The following is a 20,639-nucleotide window of genomic DNA, read 5'->3' on the forward strand; positions in this document are numbered from 1 at the left end:
ATCTTATCTCGTATATTTTGGTGACAATTAACACTTTTCACAACATACATAAGCTCAAATTTCCGCTCACTCGCCAAATTATTAAACCAGGAAATAGATATTGGGGCAAGAGGCTTCAGCCCCCACTGATGGAAATGTCAAAAAAATTGCGCGCGAGCATAACTTGAAAACGGGGAATGTTGATATCGGACAAGAGATGTGACGTGAGCATGTCCCCTTTCCAAAATAATTGTGCCCGTTTGTAGGTACCAGTACACTATTAAAGTACAGTGCTTCTAATATGACCTTGTCAGTATTGGTAAGTTTAAATAATGGTCTGCGCGAATTTCGAATTTCCGGCCCCCCCTATTGGAAAATCCTGGATCCGCGCGTACCGCTATTACAGGCACGTAGTGCGCAACGCTGGTACAGTCCAGCTGTGTCACTCGAAGCCAGCAGAAAGGCTTATCTAGGCTTTTTCCGCATCTGATACTTTGTCACACACTCACTGCATTAAAAGGCCGTCTGTCTTCTGTCCGAAAATCCTTTATCCCATAACATTATGGCGATCCAACTCAACAGATTGCTGCTTTTTGTAGTTCTAATAGCTCTATTACAGAGAACGCTATGTCAGGTTTACTCCAGTCAGCAGGGAGATGAAGAATCGCCATTTCCCGGAGATGGAGGGTACCCAGGACCAGGACCAGGCGGACCGGGAGGTGGAGAAGGCTATCCAGGAGGACCAGGTGCCGGTGGAGGGGGAATGTATCCACCCAGTGGACCCGGTGGTCTCCATCCAGGAGCTGTCGTGCCAGGCCCAGGTTCACCACCGTTTGGCAGGGAAGGCCAGGAACCAAGACCACCACCAAGTTTCCAGGAAGGAGGAGAAGAAGGGGGAGGCCCACCGTCCGACTTTGATCCAAACCTTGATATTCCTAGTATGCCTGGCCTGATGGGAGAACCCGAATGGCCTGGCATGGGCACCGGGGTGGATTCAGACGACTGGCCACAGCCACCGAATCACATATCATCAGATGGAAGTTTATATTCACCTCCTTCTGATCTAGGACCAAGTATTCATGAGGGAACCCACCAAGATTCTATCGGAGGTAGGCACTGAAGATCTGGAGTTTTAGCTATTTCAAAATTAGTACACTATATATAGATAGGGTTACTACTTTACTAGTTACTCTACCTCGCACCACCTAATATTATTAATCCAAATGTGTGCTTTTTCAATTCATTGAGTTGATAAGATAAAGTTTAATAAATGAATACATACTATAAAATATCTAAAAAGTAAATCAGTAATATCGAGAAGACCGTTTTAGATTTATTCCAAACTCATTCCCTAATCTATCTAACATTCAATATGTTTGACTGTGTACGTCCTTGTGTGGTAGTTTAATTTGTAGATTAAAACGAATCAAGAAGCTGTTTGAATATTGATAAAGCAATGCCTCTTATCAAAATCTACCTCACAGATTTGGGTCACGCACAAGAAGACCCGTGATTATAATCATGCTTGTTAAAGACAACAACAAAGTCATTCTCAATTTTAAATCCTTAACTAACAAAGCTTAGTCACAAACATACTACATTTGCCATTATTAAAGTATATTTAGATAAGAGTAGACGATATAATTACTGTATTACTTCTTTTCACTCTATTGTGTGATATCTTTACGTACATCCCTGTGTTTACTATTCTAGGCATGGATTTTATGCGATGCTATATTTCCTAAGTGGTATGAAATATAGCAAGGCCTATGTGATCCCACATTTCTGGTGTTGAATTACACAGGCAAGGTCTCTCTGATTCCAGTCTCTACAAAACAGTAATGTTTTTTTTCTTTTCAATGTCTCTTATTTCGTGAAGTGCCATACAATAATGACGTTGCTCCCTGTGAAAGTATTTTGTTTTTGTTCGGAGGTTTAAGGTCATAAGCCCAGCCAAATCAATCTACAATCCAGTTTCCTGTAGCCTACTATCGGTTAAAAGAGTACAAACAGATTGATACCAAATGTCAAATTGAATATGACTTTCAATGTACTTCTCTCCCATAAACCATATTGTTTCTCAGTTATCGGTGTCTCTATATTCTGAGTATATTTTTCCATTTGATCGCTTTTGTTAGGCATATGTTTTGTTTTGTATTTTATTTTGTTGCGTTTTTGTTGTTGCTGTTGATTTCTTGGCAGTGTAGGGCAACCAGTGTAAACTATTATCATTACTGTTATCTGTTTTGCTTTGTTGGATTGACGTGCAAACATTTGACTACCGGCCTAATACTGAACCATTGAACGATGACGCTGGACATGGTATTACACAAGATTATCAACATAATACTCAGTGTTATACAAAATATGTTGTGTGCTGCAATTTTAATACTTGCGCTCTTTCTTAAATTATGGTATAGTGTATTTTTTTTCAATGCAGCATCTTTGAGCAACATTCAGTTCGTGATTTATGTATAGACAAAAAAAAATCCGTCTTCGTAAAGGACTTTTTAAACATATTATTTTGTCTTTGTTATAGGAGCGGGATTCGGAATAAGCTCAACCAAACATATTTATCCCTGAACAAAATAGATTGACTTTCGGTCTATCTCTTTATAAACATCACTTACCATTTATGATAACTAATTTGCCGATTTCATGTTTTTAGAAACGTAATAACAGTTTTCATTTAACTTGTGGAGGATAATCATGAATTTGATCGGGCATATGAAAAAACATTTAACAGGTAAATTGACATTTAAATTTCAAAATTATTTAACTATTAATTTTCTATTTCAATCTATTTATACGCAATTTAATTCATGTATGGGAATGCCATAAAGTGTGTCAATTTATTGAATCTTTATTACATCGGACAGATGAAGTGTTTCACACAGCATATTCTTGCCGTTTAAAGATTAAAAAAAAGAACAAAAGGCGATGTATTCATTTGCCAGATGTTGATATTTTTCAGCATTCTTTTGTACTGAATGAAAAACTTGATCAGGATGAAATAGAGTACAGGTAAAATAAACAGAAGTGGAGCAAAGTGGAGGTTATTCTATGAAAGAATTATCACAATGTGCTCATGTAATGTGCTCATTTGAAATCTCTGAATCCTTAGCCTATTCTAAAGGCGGAAGATGTAGATTATGAGTATTCATTACATTACTCCCTATAGTAACAAGATATTCTATTCATGTTCTTCGTAGAATTCGTCCATTCGTAAATTGTCATAAACCGACCGTTATCATTATTTTCTCTCGCGACATTGTCATGGATGTTTGCGCAGGAAACACGTTAGCATAAACGGTTTTCCTCCCCATAATATGACCTCAAAGGTCACGGAGCGAGACCCTTGTCGACTGCGTCACGTTTTTGACCTCTTCTGAGTTCAACTTATCCGAGTTTTTTCTTCTTTTTGCTGCTTCACAGAACAGGTGGCGCGATCAATTACTGTATGCAACCATGGACCTTTCGCCGAAGGTCCATGGTGCAACCATAGACGTATATGGTGCAACTCACCCTCGAAATATAACAATATCATGTATATTAGAACTATTTGTCTTATGTCCCTTTTGCAGCCAACCTCAAATTCTGTAGAACTTTGCAGGAATTATGAATATGTCATGTATGTCCTATCTGTGAAATTTAAACGTTAGCAGTGTCCTCATATTCAAATTATGCAAAGAAACCCGTTTACTTGCTGTCAGACACTATTGAGTGACTGACTGGCTTTTCTTCTTCTTTGGTAATAACATCCATGAAAAGAGTTGTAAAGGGTACATGAGCATTTGTCTACATCAATAACCCACTTCTTGTGATGGCCAAGATTAAACTGATTGAATCTTTGCGCAGCATAAAACGTATGACCATTCGGTACAATTGTCTGAAAATCAAGACTATTACTTTTGGGCTCTATAGCCCTAAAGTCGATTTGATAACTAATAGTCATTATTTTCCTACTTGAAGACATTTTCAAGCCCCACCTTTTTTAGGGAAGTTCTAAATAAGTATTATCTTTCAAATGCAGTTGGAATTTAACTTTTTCATTCGTTTGGCCTGCAAATGGGACATAGTACCTTTAAAGCCCCTATCAGGGATTTGCAAGCCCCCAAAAGTAATCTCAAACTGTATCTGTAGCAGCAAGATGAGTTTATGAAATCATGTGCAAAATCTCAGATCAAAAAAACTATATATTGGTTCGACAAAACGCTTTAAATCGTAGTATTGTAATTGCGGAGATTTAATTAGCAGGATTAGTCTGACTGTCGGCTGAAGTACTATTTTATTTTTATTTCATAAATATGACAAAGGATTAAGTTGTATTGCTCCGCATACAGCATATTAAATGGTGAAAGTTATTTTACTGAAACACTGTTACTGATCAAAATATATTTTTGGATGCGTGGTTTTAAGTTCACATACCGCTTTAAATGTTTTATTGAAATGATGAAAAAAAAAATTATTTGAAAAAATAATGCCAGTTCATGATTATTCGCAATCAAAATTTATTCCTTGGTCTCATGGTTTACGTTTTAACAATCTTGAGATAACCGATTTACGATCGGTCTATTCACCTTTGTATCTTCGAGTGCGAATATTATGATTGTGAAAAGATAAACAATAGATATCGAGCTCAAGGTGTAGCAATGTCACCACCACCCTTCCGAGAAGCTCATCATCGTCACAATCCAATCCATTCCATTCCACGGAGTATTTGGTATAACGCCTATTCCTTGCAATTGCAAAGCGCTTTACAATTTGAACCACAACGTAGTAGGCCTAATAAAGGGCCACTTAAACAATTTTATGAATAAAAAACATTTTAAAAGATCAGTTGATGTCTCGGTCACACTAACAAGACCGACACCAAACAAAACAAAATTTTACATCACCCCAGATTGCCCAAAATCGAATCGGTCGCTTGGAATCGATTTGTCATAATTATGACCAAGGGTTAAGGATTTATATTTGAAAAAGCCATGCTCTCACAAAATAAGTGAGCGATGGTATGTATGATATCTAAATATTGATGGGCGATTCTGAATTAGAAAAGGGACATTTTGACAGTGGCTCCTATAGCTTTCAAGTAATACGAATGATGGAGGTGTTTTTTCAAATATTTCTTTTAAAGGGGGATCATATTATGTAATTTTTAAGTTAACCATTGGTAATTTAACATGCGTTGTGAAATACTGGAAATGAGGCATATTCCGAATCGTTCATTTCACATCAAATTGAAAATGCACTTGCTAAACTTAGCTCTGACTTTTTTGTTTCATTCTGGTATCACCATGCATGTTAGAGCGACAAAATATTTATTATATTTTTGTTTTGATGGTTTATTATAGGCTTTCAAAAAAATTGTCACCTTTATCTAATCCGGAATCACCTTGACGCTTCGTTAGTTCTAAAATTCAATAATGATTATTAAAAAAATAATGTATTAGTTGTATTATTAGCTTGTCTGACCGACGTTGATTTTGATAAATCATTAGATTAACATTATACATTTAGTTTATGTTTTTGCATTGTTTGTTTTTTTAAACACTATACAGACCACAATGGTGCTGCAGAGACCGGCGAGAACGACCCGAAAGGAGGCACAAACTCTGGTAAGATAACAAAACAAAACGTGATTCTATTCTTGTCTATCTTTGACCGCCCTTGATGGCGGAAGCCAAGTTGTTTCCACTTTGAAAATGATAAAAGTTTGGTTAGCTTTAGCTGTTTGCAGTGGCGTTGTTAAAGGGGGCACGAGGGGGGCACGGGGGGCACGGGGGGCACGGGGGGTACGGGGGGCACGGGGGGCACGGGGGGCACGGGGGGCACATTTCATGAGTTTTAAACATAAAGTGAAAGCGAAAGGGAGAAAAGAGAGAAAGGGAAATAGTAAAGCAGAAGGGGAATAGAAGTCACCTGCATGGACTACTTCAGGCATCTGCCCTCCCCAAATCAGTATCTAAATATAGACCGACCCTAGTCGTTCCAGGGGCCTATTTCATAGAAACTTATTACCAATAGCAAGTTACAAGCTACTGTTATAAACTACTGAAATCATGGCATCTGATTGGCTGAGAGCAAATTTGTCATAGGAATTTAGCAGTTGTCATATAGATAACAAGTGTTATGAAACGGGCCCCAGATCCCCCTCAATGTGTGAACTCACTCTACTCTACGTCACTGTCTGTATGAACACCAGACTTGACCGGATGTCACCACAGTGCAAAGGAGCCGCGTTCTTACTAGGAATAAACTTCATTTCCTATTTGCACTGCATGCTGCCCAAGCATCGAAACATATTGTTGTTCGTGTGGTTTGAGAGCAAAATATGATGTTCGTGATGTTTCATATAGGCACATTCACACTTCATACGCAGACATTGTAATGTTTGACCGTAGTGTATAGGCTAAGTAAATATTTTTGTGATTGACAACTTGCTGTCCATACGGTGTGATATTGACAGCGAAATATAGAGTATAGTAAAATCGCAATGTTTGGATCGTAGTACAAACTTAGCTTTTCTGTGAATAATTTGCTGTCCATACTGTGTGAATATAATTACATTTCGTACTTGTGTGGACCGTAGTTTGTATGGAATTACGTAATTATTTGTTGCCCATACGTAAATTTGACGCCAAGAATATATTTGGTAATATATGAAACGTCGCATAATAACATCGCATGTCAGCAAACATCATTCAAATCACGCCATTATCGATAAGATTTCCAACGTAAAAACATAGCCCAGGCTCTTCGATGGGCGCAGAAATCCGCTATTCAGGAAGCTTAGCTTTATGATCGGAGCTTTGCGCCCGAATGCCTTCGTTCTTATTCAAACTCTGCATGGGTTGAATGTGGTTTAAATGTGTCACCATTCCAGAAAACTTATAACGACACCAATTTTGATAGATTTCTATAAAGCAACACAAATTCCCACTGCACATCTTTCCATAATAATTGTTACTGTGACAAAAATTGCCTAGAGATACGAATGAGGAGACGCGATGGCTCAGAAGTAGTGCAGAAGTTTATGCGCCAGTGCCCATTGTTAAGACACTAATCCTCCCTATCAAGTCCCTTGGATAGGGCGTAAAACCATCGGTCCCCTGGTTACTTACATTCAAGCATATACTTTCTTAAACGTCAGGTAAAACAAAACCCAAATGATTATGGTCAATAAACATTTTTTTTCAAACAGGATCTAGAAAATAATTACCTGCATGACTATAGATTAACTCTTTATGTCATGTATATCACATTATATAAACGATTTTGAGCTGAATTGTTCTCTTTTAGACCTTGTATATACATGTTTTGATTATTAAGCTCTTCTAAATATAGCCTTTGTCAGTGAATGTAAATCTTATTTCGTTTGCTTACAGAATTGATGACGGGAGAGCAGGAATCCGTCAAAAGTCATAGTAAGTCCCCTTTCTCTTCCTCCAAAACAGGGGTGTCGTCATCAATCTGTTTGGACCCAAAAATGGCATTAATCCAAGTGTTTTCTACAGATTAATACCCCTTCAGGTTTTAACACACTGATGATGATGCCGTGTGTGGCCGTTCCTGTCTGTCATTTTGATTGAAATGATTGCTATTTACGATTATAATGATACACCTGCTGGAACAATATTTTTGCAATATGAATAAAGGATCCCAAAAATGATGTTATTTCTATATAATTAAAGCAGATAATTTGTTTACGATGAGTAACCATAGTTTGTACACATTTCATCCGGCTTACAAAGTGCAAGATTCTTTTTAAATACAGCATTTGTTATTCGCGTTCTCTTGAACCCGGGACGTTTACTCGTTGACCTTTTAAATAAAAAAATTATCATGTAACATAAAGACTGGTAAATTATCAGTAACGATTGGCGATAATTACCAGATGATTTTCAATTATTGAATGAACTTGATAAGGAGCTCTAGGAATAACATAGTCATGATTTTAATGGCTCTGAATATATAGCAATCCAGCAGTATTCTTTAATAATAGATTTATTATGTATAGCTAATATCTATGTATGGACATGGATTTTTGTGTAAATATTATTGTTGTAATCCAGAAAAAATACCCAAATTTGTCTTTTCGCACACAATTTTCTTTGATAACCTCATTCGCCTAAACCTATTTCTTGATTTTTGTTTTGAAACTTTCTTTCTCATAAATTAAGGCATGCGTCACAATATGACCGCATCGGGGACACCAGACGACGATTTCAACTACGTCGGGATGTACGTAACCGTGGGCATCTGTATCGCATTTATGGTAACCTTAGTCGCCATCGCTCTCATCCGCGGGCCACAGGGCCCCTTTAAGACCAAGCGCACTGACGAGGAAATCGCAAGGGGCCTCAACCTCAACGGCGGTCAAACGGCGGGAGACGTTATCTTGTTATCCGACGGCGCAGCAATCCCGACCGACGCGCAGTGGGAGCAGCAACCGCTGCGCGGTGATTGCGATGACGTGGTTACGGACGTTCAGGTTAGTTGCGGGGATACGGCTGTAGCCAGCGAGAATTCGACGACAGTTGCGGTGACTGAAATAACAAGCAAGGAAGAAGGTGTTTGATTATTATTGTGAAACCGTTTCATGTTAATTGATGACCCTGCATCAGAAGGATTCAAAACTGTTTCGACTTATGCGTGACTCTTACAATTATATTACATGTATTTGTGTGAATCTCATTATTATCAACATTTTATCTTTCAGCTATATTAACGATTGTAACCTCGAAATGTAGACTGAGTTTCAACTCTTGTTTATGTACCACAGAAAGTTTAGATATAAGGTTTTTTCTGTCTATTGGTTCTAGGGTACATTACATGAAACATTGTTATGATTTACTGGCCTTCAAAGTTTGGTTTATCCCTCACATTTTGGTTAAATAAAGTATATTATAGGTGTTGTGATCTAGTGGATAAGTCACTGGACTGTAGATCACAGGGTACAGGGTTTAAATCCCTGTACTTTGGCAAGACGTTATCTACATTTGCCACTCTTCACTCGGGTGTCAATGGATACCTGATATGCTTGAGCACTAGTTACTTTGGTTTCCCACCCATAACCAGGGTAATAATTTCTAAGCGCCATGAGCGTTACTACTTGACAGATATGAGCACTATAATAATGGTCATTGTCGTTAATATTATCATTTTTAGTTGCCTATATTTCAGTAAATCATAATGTACACTTCTTATTTTAACCAGGTTTAACATTAGTCTAAACGAAAGTTGCACGGTTTAATAACTTTTGGTGCTTACAAGTTAAATGATAGATGACAAGCGAACGAAATAAAATGTGTGTGAAAATGTTGTGCCTATATGCCTAATCTATAAATAGATTACTATTGTATTTTATACACCAGCATAAGCATGTTGTATTTGCATTTATGTACCGAATTTGAATGGGAGTGCTTAAAGTAATGTTTTCTCGAGTAGAAGAATTTATTAAAGGCTAATCTCCGATATTTGAACCATCCATAATATAGATAAAATTATGTAACAGTAACTGCATATACAAGCATCATCTCGGGTTATAAATTTAAGCTAAGGGGAAAACACAGCTTTGTAAGTGCAAAATCTACAATTATCACAGAATGGTTTGTTATGATACAGCCGGTTAGACAAGCGATTGTGCGGCAAACCGCAAACTTATGAGCAAACCACTGTTGTGAACATATGTTTTCCCGTCAATTTTAGCCATATTTCAATTAAATTTGGTCACAAAACTTCCTTATCTTGCACATCTCTCAGTCAATTTTGTCTTTGGTCATTCGATTTGCATCAAATTTTAAAAGTCAAATCAAATTCGTCATCCTCGGCTGCCAACGTACAATTGCATAAATCAATCTCGTCATTTTGCAATCGGTTTCGTCAAAGCGTCATTCAAAGTCGTAATTCGATCACTATAAGGTCTTGTCTCTGCGACGAATTTGAATTAAACTCTCTTGAAATTGACTGCACGAGGACGAATTTCAGTATGACATTCTGCAGCGAACGAATTTGAATGAAATCAAACGTAAATGAATGGAAAAGTATTGACTTTGATTGACAAATGAGTGAATCAACCTTGATATTAATTTGCACGATCCAGGATTTCTAGGACAAAATTGAATTGCACACATTGCACACAACTTTAATTTAAAGTTATTTTAAAAAGGACAGGAAATCATAAACTAATTGAAACATTAATATCATTGCCATCGTACGGACTTGATGAATGAATATGAATACAAAATATAGCTTTACGAAATATGTTTTTATTGCATGGAGTAAGGTTTATATTTTATGATATGAGTTGAAAGTCAAGAACATTAGTTCTTTCATATTTTATATGGATGAGCGTGATAAAGGGAATGTATCATTCATTTACATGATAAATGTACATGTATTTCATCAGCATATCTGGGGTATAGGCCTACACATTGCATTTATTTTAAGACTTGGGTTAGAAGTAAGAAGGAAAGTTAAACATGCTTCATTCATCAGAATGTTTATTACTTACATCCATCGGATGATTATATACTGTATTAACTTTGCGTATTAGGCCTAACCTTACGGACGTTTTCTTAATGGAAGTATACTATTTCATCAATTCTGTGCCTTTTACGCGATAGTGTCAAAGCTTGCCACGTTTTTACAACAATTTTATTGCCTCATTTTGACAAATGTAATATCTAAATAACGATCATGTTATACATTTATATTTGTTACAGTGTACAAGATAAAGTACGTCGAAATTATATATCTTTCATACGTTGTGATGATCATTAAATTAAATTAATGTTCATAAATAGACAATAAAAAGGTTGTTTGTGTTATTCAATATGTAGTGGCGTCCTCTATAGATTAAATCATAAAAGATTTTGTGTGTGGGGGGGGGGGGGGGTCTCGAGGCCAAGGCGGATCCAGCCGGTGGCAGGGGAGGGGGCCAAAGAGGGGCTAAATTCGTGAGAGGATATTTAGCGGAGAAACAGCCAGCCGGTGAATAAGCAGGGGGGAGGGGGAGGGTAAGCACTAATTTGTTTTCCTTTTTTTGTGCTCAATGGGGAGGGAGGAGGGATAGTGCCCAATTTTATTAAAACTCAAGACCCATCCTCCCCCCCCCCCCATCTCTTCAGCACACACACAAGAAAATAAGGGAACGAGGGGCCCGTCTACTTTTTTAAAACGAGAAAAGGTACAATTAACGTGTTGGGGGGGGGGGGGCGGGCCCCCTGGATCTGTCACTGTCTCGAGGACGTCCAAGGTTCAAAGATCGTGTAAATTGTTAAAAAGTTGAGGCCCTTTCAGAAAGAGGGTACGTTTATTTAGGTGCTCTATTAATTTGCACGGAAAAAGTAGGTCCTCGGTTATGCAGTAAATTTCCATATCGTCCTCGGGATGTTACATTACTAAAAACAAGCGTGTCCTCGTACATGCTATAACATTCTGATGTAGTTATTGGTGTAATATGCATTCTAAATAGGTATTCTAAATTCACATCACGTGATCTTGTTTATCTCTGGTCTTTAATTTTTTTTCTATTGCTATTTTGTCTTTCCTTGAAATACATCAGTAGATCTTTCTCCCTCGTCAATCGTCGATGCTTTCTCTTTTGTATTCCTAACCATCAAATTCAAATGGTCCGATTGAAACATAAATCTGAACCTTCATTTAACTAGTTTAAACCCATTTGTACATTGGCTAATTCTTTGAAAGTTAAGACAAAAAGACACCTGCGGTTTTGATACATGGAAAATAATGTTTTTCAAACTTAAAACTGTTATGTTATTTAATCCCAATTCAATTGAAATTGGTTTCAAAATGTAGATAGTTTAATTATCTTTTAGATTATACTAAACTCGTTGGCCCGAATTCACAAAGCAAGGTTTGAGCTCAAACCTCCTTTTGATTCGCCAAACCTCCTTTTGTTCTTTACAAACAAGGTTTATAAGAAACGCGTAAAACGCGTCATATGACGAACGAAAACCAAGGTTTGTCGACAAACCTCCTTTGTGAATTCGGGCCATGGTGGTTCAATTGCAAGATTACCTTAAATATTATTAACAGAATACTATCTTTGGCACAAAGATAGTATCCTCCTATTTAGGGGTGAGCGCTACAAATAAAATGAAAAACCTAAGAAATATTGTGTATTAAAGAAAAATCTTTCGTATAAACAACGAGTGCTTTGTAAGCGAAGTAGTGGCAAGCTATACTCTCTTTTCTGACTTTGGCCCTCCGCTTAATTTTCTAAAAGCTGTAAAGGATATATCTTAAACTAGATTTAGTGTAACTGTGGGCGAACAGGTTGTAGCGCCATCACTGGCAAACTCATTTCAACTCATGGAAATAAGACATGGAATCCCATATAGATTAAATCCTAAATAACACAAGATCTTGCCAGAGACAGAAGATTTAATCCGATTTAATGACTGCCATGGAGTAATGAAATAATGACTGTCATGGATTCGTAGAGAAAAGTTGTCCGAAAAGGAAAGAAGTTTTAGAATAAACTTCTACTAGATATACTCCTGTAAACACCCATGTCTGCAGATTTGGTGTCATGTCCTGTAACGATAATGAACATCTACATAATAATTTGCTTGTATGTATGTTTGTATTTTTAATTAAAAATTGGTAGAAAGAGACCCTTTCATAATAATTAAATTAGGCATTTATTTCAAATTTTTACCATTCTTAATTAAAGGGGAGTTTTTATAGAAATTAAATATAACTTTCAGACGTAAGTAATGTAGGCCTACTGAACATAATAGTGGCAAGAAAATTCACATGAAAACACTCCCATTTTCATTAATTCAACCTAATGTGCACGACCCTTCTACGGCATTTGAAAATGCACATTTTTATTTGTTCTGTTGTGACGATCATTTGATCTTTAGCAAAGCCTGGAATCTTTAAACTTTCTAAAATTGTGGTATTCAAATGAAAATAAATTTCGAATAGGTTTCATTGAGAAACAGAAGCAGGCCGTGAACTTTTTAGAAAGATACCTACAGAGAGATATGAGGGAACTAAATCTGACAACGGCTCAAACAGGGGAAAGCGGAGATGAAGGATTCGGCCAACCAACCCCTGCTAAGGGAATATGGATCAAGGAATAATAATACATGTTTTGAACGTTTTTACTGCCCCTTTAATTGACCCCACCCCCACAAAGAAACAATATATATATAAATATAATAATGACAATAATATATATTTTTTTAGATATAAAACAATTAACATAGTTGGCATTTGTTCACATATGTACACAAAGACAAAATCGGGAACCAGTTAATTGATGGTGTGATTGGCTTTTTCACCCGGTTATTGGGTGGCGAGATAACGCTGAAATATCTATCTTGAACAAACTGTTTGTAATATTTCAAAGTTCAAGATCATCTTTGCTTATATTTTACCCCAAATCAAAGTTTGAGTATGTATTGTTCCAGTGAAGAGATTTATTGTGATAAAGGGACCTTATCTCCGTCTCCGTGTACAGATGCTGATTAGAAAATGATCGTGTTTGGTCAATTAAAATCCTTTTAGTATATAGGCCGTTATATTCATTTCAATATTTTCTCATTTTCCTTATGTCTTAATGTCATTATCATCTAAGGAGGATCCTATTTTTTTTCAATCTCCCTCTCTCTCTCTCTCTCTCTCTCTCTCTCTCTCTCTCTCTCTCTCCCTCCCCTTCTTTTTTTCTCGATTCCTTCCCTATCTCAATCACTCTCTTTCTTTCCTGCCCCTCACCCTGAGCCGGCCACCCCAAGCCGCGCCCTCCACCCCCACCCCCGAGCCGCTCGGATGACGAGGCAATCTGATTTTTGTTTGCAGATGAATGTAGTTATAACACGAACAAAATTATCAAACTAACGATAATGTGCTTTTAATAGATCGTGTATAAACATATAATTTGAACTTTTACTCAAAGATCAAACTGTTCATGACACCCTAAATAATCTTTATGACATTTATGTAACGATCATGTGCATGTATTTGTTAATCAAATGTACTGTTCTGGTTGATGCCTGTACCATATTATACGGTATCAAAGTCTACTGATTAGATTATCGTGACTTGATTGTCAAATAGAAAATAATTATATGAATACACAAAAAGGGCATGAGTGATTGTACATGTTCCGGAAACAATTTATCCGCGGTCAAAAAGCTATTATAATCGGTACACAATTATGTTTTAAGAGCAGAAAATGAAGAGAAACAGCATGATGAAACTTTAAAAATGAATAGAATAAAATAATAAGAGATATGGTTATGATTAGAGATCACAAAATCCCTGCGAATCTCAAATAAGCAATTTGGTAAGTGGATTGTGTAATTGTATTCACGGGCAACTCAACTGTTGTGTACTAAAATATAATTTCGGTTTTTCTGTTAAGCTCCTTCTTTGTTAGGGCACCTAACGGTCCTGATAAATCTACATTTGCAATTCTTTTTCTGGGGTCCGATTTCGTTGAAACTTTCACCGTTATGCTTCTCCGGTAGGCTTACTTCTGCTTCCTTTCAGAGCATTTTCTTAGATTTCTCTTTAACTTCAACCGAACAATATACCTAACCCTATCCACAAACTTAATCCCAAACCTAATATTCGCCGGAGCACTATGGCGAGCACAATTTTTTCAAAATTGATTCAAATCTTTTAAACATAAAAATCAATTACTAGTTGGTCTACCTAAAAATCGTATGGATTAGAGGTGTCAAGACTATCTATCAAGACTATTAATAGATTTTAAGTCAAACTTTGGCCAATGGGTATTTTTGAAAAAAAATGTGTTGTCGTCTAGTTCGATTGTTGGATGACTGCTATTCAAACTCTTTGCATAAACCTTTGAAATATAATATTGATAAACGGGTTATATCTCGCACCGTATTGATAAGAACTGTCTTCGAATGACGTCACAAATACCAAGAGGCTCTATGACAATTGAATATCTTTACGTCTGGCGTTGTGACGGTGCCATAAAGTAACCGAATGTCGAACGGGAACGGATGACCACGGATTATGGGTGTAATCATGAAACCTATGATACCGGTATTACTGGTGTTACTTTTCTATGGAGTACAAAATGGAGGTAAGCTTATTCCCTACGACGATTGTTTTCGTTATAAAACAAGTCGACTTGCCAAGGTACAAAAAACCGCCATGTCGTCTTCTTATCCTAAATACATGGACTTGCCGAGTTCCAGCAACTCGTCCTTTAAATTGTCTTTTCGTCTTTCTGTCCTAAATTATCTCGTCATCTCGTGGGTACTTTTAGGCTTCCAAAATTTCGTGTTTGGTAATTTCTTTCCAAACTTTGTCATTTTAGTCAACCATTTTGCATCCAGTCAAATCAATTCGTCATCACCGGCTAGCAATGTACATTAATTTTCATGAATCAATTTCGTCAAAGCTTCATTGAAATTCGTCAATCATTCGTTTACTATATGGATAGTTGTTACGGGTTGTCTATTTATTTTTACCTGACTTGCCTTGTTGATGAATTTACGTTAAACAGCGTATATATAAATATAGGCCTATAAATATTAATTTTCATCGATATCATAATAATTCACAGTCTTGCCTTCAAATATAAATGAGTAACTACAAATCGATGTATTTTATCATTGACATGTAGTTTTGGGCACCAAACCTTAAGTAAAAGGAATTTATATATTATCACAAATAAGATATTTCATGCTAGTATGAGACAACCTCAGGGAAAAAAATCTCACTTTCATTTCTCTGTTCACCAACAATCGGTTAAATTTACCTTTGTAACATGTTCCTTTTAATTTTCATTTAATTACTTATCTTAAAAATCGACAAAAGATTCGTGAAAGAAAACTGTCTGTACTCCTGCAAATTAAAGGCTTGTATTACCTTTTCATATACACTGTCGCTCATATTTGGAATATTTTTGTTTTACCCCAATCTATGGAATTATTTTTAAAATAATTTGAAAATAATAGATCTAGATAATAGTTTACATTATCAGATTTTATTGAATAATAATTTGACAATGTGTGTTTTGCGTGACTGCTAAAGCATGTGTATGCTACTATGCTTATTAACTAAGGGACCTACGCTCTTAAGTCATAAATGACAGTAATGAGGATTAATGCCCCACAAAAGGGCACTCATATAGCACATCGACAAGGTTTTGATCCTGGGGCCTCACAGTTACGAGGCCATTGCTTTGTTACTGAACCATGACTGTACGCAGCGGCGGCTAGGGTAGGGGGCAGTTTCCATAAACAAACAAAAAACAAAGAAAATGCAATAAATTTTCAATAATTTATCGCATTTTCCCCGGTTCCCAACATTAAAAAAATCCTCTGTGTGCCCATGCCTTGAACCCTTTTGTGGGGCATTTATCCTCATTACTGTCATTTATGACTTAAGAGCGTAGGTCCCCTAGTTGATAAGCATAGTAGCATACACATGATTTAGCAGTCACGCAAAACACACATTGGCAAATTATTATTCAATAAAATCTGAGAATGTATACTATTATCTAGATCTATTATTTTTAAATTATTTTAAAAATAATTCTATAAATTGGGTAAAACAAAAATATTCCAACTATATGAGCGACAGTGTATCTTACTCACCAATTAAAGAGACTTGAATTATATCTTTCATGGTTCAATTGTAATAATCGTTCTTAGCATACTCATCTGGCCGTAATTAAATGCCTAAACCCCCTGAGCTTCAGGGGCCCTCGCCCTGGACCCCACGCCAATTTACACTCGCTACGCTCTATCTTTGAAAATGTTTTGTGGGGTCTGGATGATACATGTACCTTTTTGGGGTCATCGAAATTGTTTCAAAGCATAAATTACTCACTAATTGTCTACAGAATCACAATGATATGTGTTTGTTTTCTTTTCATGATTATGAACCTCATCCGAAAACGAGGCAATCATTGTTGTATACAGATCATAGCGCTCCTCTGCACGGAAATCTTTAGTAAAAGGCGAAAGATTTGTGCGTGTTGCAGTGAACCCACGGATAAAGAATACAGATCGAGTTATCAAAATGTAGGTGTAAAAAAAGGATTTAGTAAATGGTTAGTGGATCTACTTCATCTTGAGTACATATAGCAATCTTATTCTAATTAAAAATATTTGAATACTAATAGAGAGTAAGAGTTAGTCACAATCATCCATCAGTGCGCATGCAGGCGCCGATCACAATGAGCATAGACATACACTCAAGATCTACAGGATTAAATACAATCTGCCATGTGAGACGAACTTACGACAAGCCTCTAAACTTGTCCAATATAAATTTCGTCAGCGAAGGTACACATGCAATTTCATGCATAATTAATTACACTTTTCTGGGGAAAGATCGTTAATTTTTCTGTAAATAAAAAAAGGATTGAAATAGACACATTAGTACATTGAACGTTTAAGCGATTACTTTATCATGTTGAAGCTTTAATTCATAATACCTCTTTATTGTCGTTCAAATATTTCGATTAGAATAGAAACTTTATATTATACCACGTGCAATAATCATGAATGTAATCAAACAAATTTGATTGTAAACAAACAGATTTTGTTTACAAGTATTGTTAAAAGGTTCGTAGTTTTACAACACAGTCAAAAGAAAAAGCAAGCTATCTAATTAAGAAGCGCTTTTAGGAACTACTTTTCACCAAAATCCCGACTAAATTTCTACAAATAAAAATGTGGGAAACAGTCTGATAAATTTAGTAATAAAAACGAACAATTGAATCGAATAAACCCAACATGCAGGTTTTGTTCACGGGTACTTAAAAGGTTGCTAGGTATACAATACTATCAGAAGAAAGAACAACAAAATATTATAAGCGCTTTAGGAGTGAAAGGAGAACTTCTTTTCGCCCAAATCCCAACTAAATGTCTACGAATCAAAATTAATGACAGCTGAGTGTAAGCACAATAGTTAAGGTGGAGAGAGTGAGATAGTATTGCATCAAATATCTTCAAATATTGATATACCATGTTTTCATCTGTGCTAATAAATTTCTGGGAAAAGAATAGGGATTTTTATCTTCATTGTTTTAAAAAAAATCGATTAAACAAGGTGTTTTATACCAGATAATACAGATTCAAAAATCGAGATAATCATGGTCAAACTCTTCATAACTACTCAAATATTTTACTGGTTTTAGGACTTTTTAATTTTTTCACATTTATATGGCCTAAAATTAATATGCTCAAATTTAAAAGGAAGGAATAAAAATATGATTTCTGTCGTCGTTTATGTTATTTAAAAAAAAAGCAAGTAAATTATGTTAATGTAATATCTAGGACTCGAGCATTATGCATTTTATACCTCTGTTTATCAACCGTTCGCCCAAAATTACAGTTAGTTTTTACATTGCACAGTGTATATCTTCTAACATTGACGCAAAACTGGTCTGAAAAGTAGAAGAAAAATCATGCGAGGAGAGGCATTTTCGCTGAAAACCCATGAGCTTCCAGGGGCTCTGCTCTGCTCTGGTCCCCCGCCTAGGCCTTGCCCCTGAACCTCACGCCGTTATACACTTCACTCTAAATGGACCAAAAACATTGGCCCGAATTCACAAAGCAAGGTTTGAGCTCAGACCAAGGTTTGAGCTCAAACCTCCTTTTGTTCTTTACATAAAAAAAAACGCGTCATATGACGTACGAAAACCAAGGTTTGTCGACAAACCTCCTTTGTTAATTCGTAGGGGATGGGGGGGGGGGGGGGGGGGGGGGGGGGTAATGGGCGGCAGAGAGGGGGTGGCCATATGAAGGTAATTAGCGTGTCATAACTAAATTTGTCGAAAATCCTTTGGAGATGCGCCCCCCCCCCGAAAAAAGAAGAACCTGGAACGGTTCAGGTGCGCCCGATTTCAGCCCCTCTCCCCTCATCACAAAACTCTGCACACGCTTATGCTTATTTCGAACGTTTGAGTATAATATTTATAACTGTGAATCGTTTCGTCCACCACGAGCTTCGATTCATTAATATCTTCTTTTTTGTAAATTGGTTGTATTCTATTCGTTGAGCTATAGGCTCGTAAATTGTTAGCACTAGTGTTAGCACTATATTCATATTAAGCTGTTTTTAATTCTGTAAGCAATCATGCACATGGTGTTATCCCGATAAAATTCATATTGGTTTTGTGTACGCATGATATTTAAAAACTTTACCCCGGAAGGGTAATTTTCCGGGATGTTCAAGGACTTGGAAAAAAAGAGTTTAAAACGAATCAAGACAGATTATGGAAAAGAAATTATAATATTCACTCCACATGTTTGCAAACATGTGAAGCGTATATGCTTATTTTTGTTAGTTGTGTTATTTTGTGAATGTCTACTCGAAATGCCCCCAAAAGAGTGTAATATGTAAAGCAAATTTTGTACCTGTTTTTACCCAGAAAGACATCATATGTTTTGTGAAAAATTGTCTTAAAAGTATGCAAAAAGGGGATAATTTTCGACTCCGCTAAGGATCATGCCTTACCGTTTTTGAATATGAAGTCATTTGTGTTCTTAAATTATTTATCAATTGACTGGGCCCATGTACGCGCCGTAAGCAGGAGTGGTACCGATGTGGAATATTATAGATACGGCTGTTATCACATTTATTTTATTTATCAGCTGTGTGATAAAAGATTCCTCAGTTTTCTTTTCATTTAATATTTTTTCAAATTGTTATTTTCTGCAATTCTAATTTAGGTACTAGGTGTACCGAGAACATAAAATTACACATACTTTATCAAATACAATTTATCCTTAATATAACTAGACGAATGTTGTATGAAATGAATGCCTCGATGCATATGACTTTTAATATTATTTCAAAAAGGTTTTTCGTTATACGCGATATGCGAGGAGACCTTTATGACATTCACACGTTAACTCATACGAGTCCATTTTTGTACGCTAATGTCATACCAAAGAACCTAATGAAATTATTATAGGCCATATCATTATTTATAAATGTTATCGCAAAGATTGACACTTGAACAAACACCATAATTATGGAAAATAACTATTTAATTGTCTTCCATATTGACTTTGCAAACAAGTAGTGGCGAAGTCTATGTGATAGTATGCACACGAGAGCTCTTTCAAAAGGATAAGAGGCATTATCTGTCATTGTCTTAATATTCACGAGCCTCATAATAATTATAAAATTGATGAAGAGGGGCCAAGTCAAAAGGGCGAACGTGGAGCACGCGCCCCACAATATATTATGTCTGGCTCTCCATGTACCATCACATGGTTTTTGAAAAGTTACAAAAAATAATGAAAAAAATAAAATATGATTGATGCCTAGTAACAGTAGCTAAAGAAAACTGACAGATAATTAACAAAAAATACATCATTTATAAAAGTAGTTGAAGAGATCTGGGCCCCGTCTAACAAAGGGTTGCGATTGATCCGAATCGATCGTAAGGCCTCCAATCAATCGCAAGTTTGCAGTCTCCTATCTCTTATGTACATACTTGCGATTGATATCAATTGCAAATAAGTTGCGATTGATATCAACTCTTTGTAAAACGGGGCCCTGAAGCTCTGGAAGGCATGATAAGTTTCACATTAAAAAATGTACTTTTTGATCGATTACATTAGCGTACGTGATCTAACACTCCCCTTCATTTTTTTTCGTATGCCCATGCAGAAAAGAAG

General features: G+C 36.3%; 1 protein-coding gene and 1 pseudogene across 2 annotated transcripts; one reads left to right on the plus strand and one right to left on the minus strand.

The window, feature by feature from the left end:
* The first annotated feature begins 309 nt into the window (after positions 1 to 309).
* On the plus strand, positions 310 to 10,797 carry LOC100888259 (collagen alpha-3(IV) chain). 2 transcript variants are annotated; one of them, XM_011667656.2, is made up of 5 exons: positions 390 to 686; positions 717 to 1,088; positions 5,541 to 5,597; positions 7,368 to 7,406; positions 8,163 to 10,797. In XM_011667656.2, exons 1-5 carry the CDS (start codon positions 542 to 544, stop codon positions 8,558 to 8,560), a joined length of 1,011 nt encoding a protein of 336 aa, XP_011665958.2. In that variant the 5' UTR covers positions 390 to 541; the 3' UTR covers positions 8,561 to 10,797. The 2 variants fall into 2 exon arrangements, with proteins under 2 accessions (XP_003724813.2, XP_011665958.2); XM_003724765.3 differs by having other exon boundaries at positions 310 to 1,088.
* A 6,088-nt stretch (positions 10,798 to 16,885) lies between these two features.
* LOC115919559 lies at positions 16,886 to 16,997 on the minus strand (annotated as a pseudogene).
* Between the last annotated feature and the right edge of the window lie 3,642 nt (positions 16,998 to 20,639).

The sequence above is a fragment of the Strongylocentrotus purpuratus genome, unplaced genomic scaffold (assembly GCF_000002235.5).
Source record: "Strongylocentrotus purpuratus isolate Spur 01 unplaced genomic scaffold, Spur_5.0 spur5_scaffold_6, whole genome shotgun sequence".
Taxonomy (NCBI): domain Eukaryota; kingdom Metazoa; phylum Echinodermata; class Echinoidea; order Camarodonta; family Strongylocentrotidae; genus Strongylocentrotus; species Strongylocentrotus purpuratus.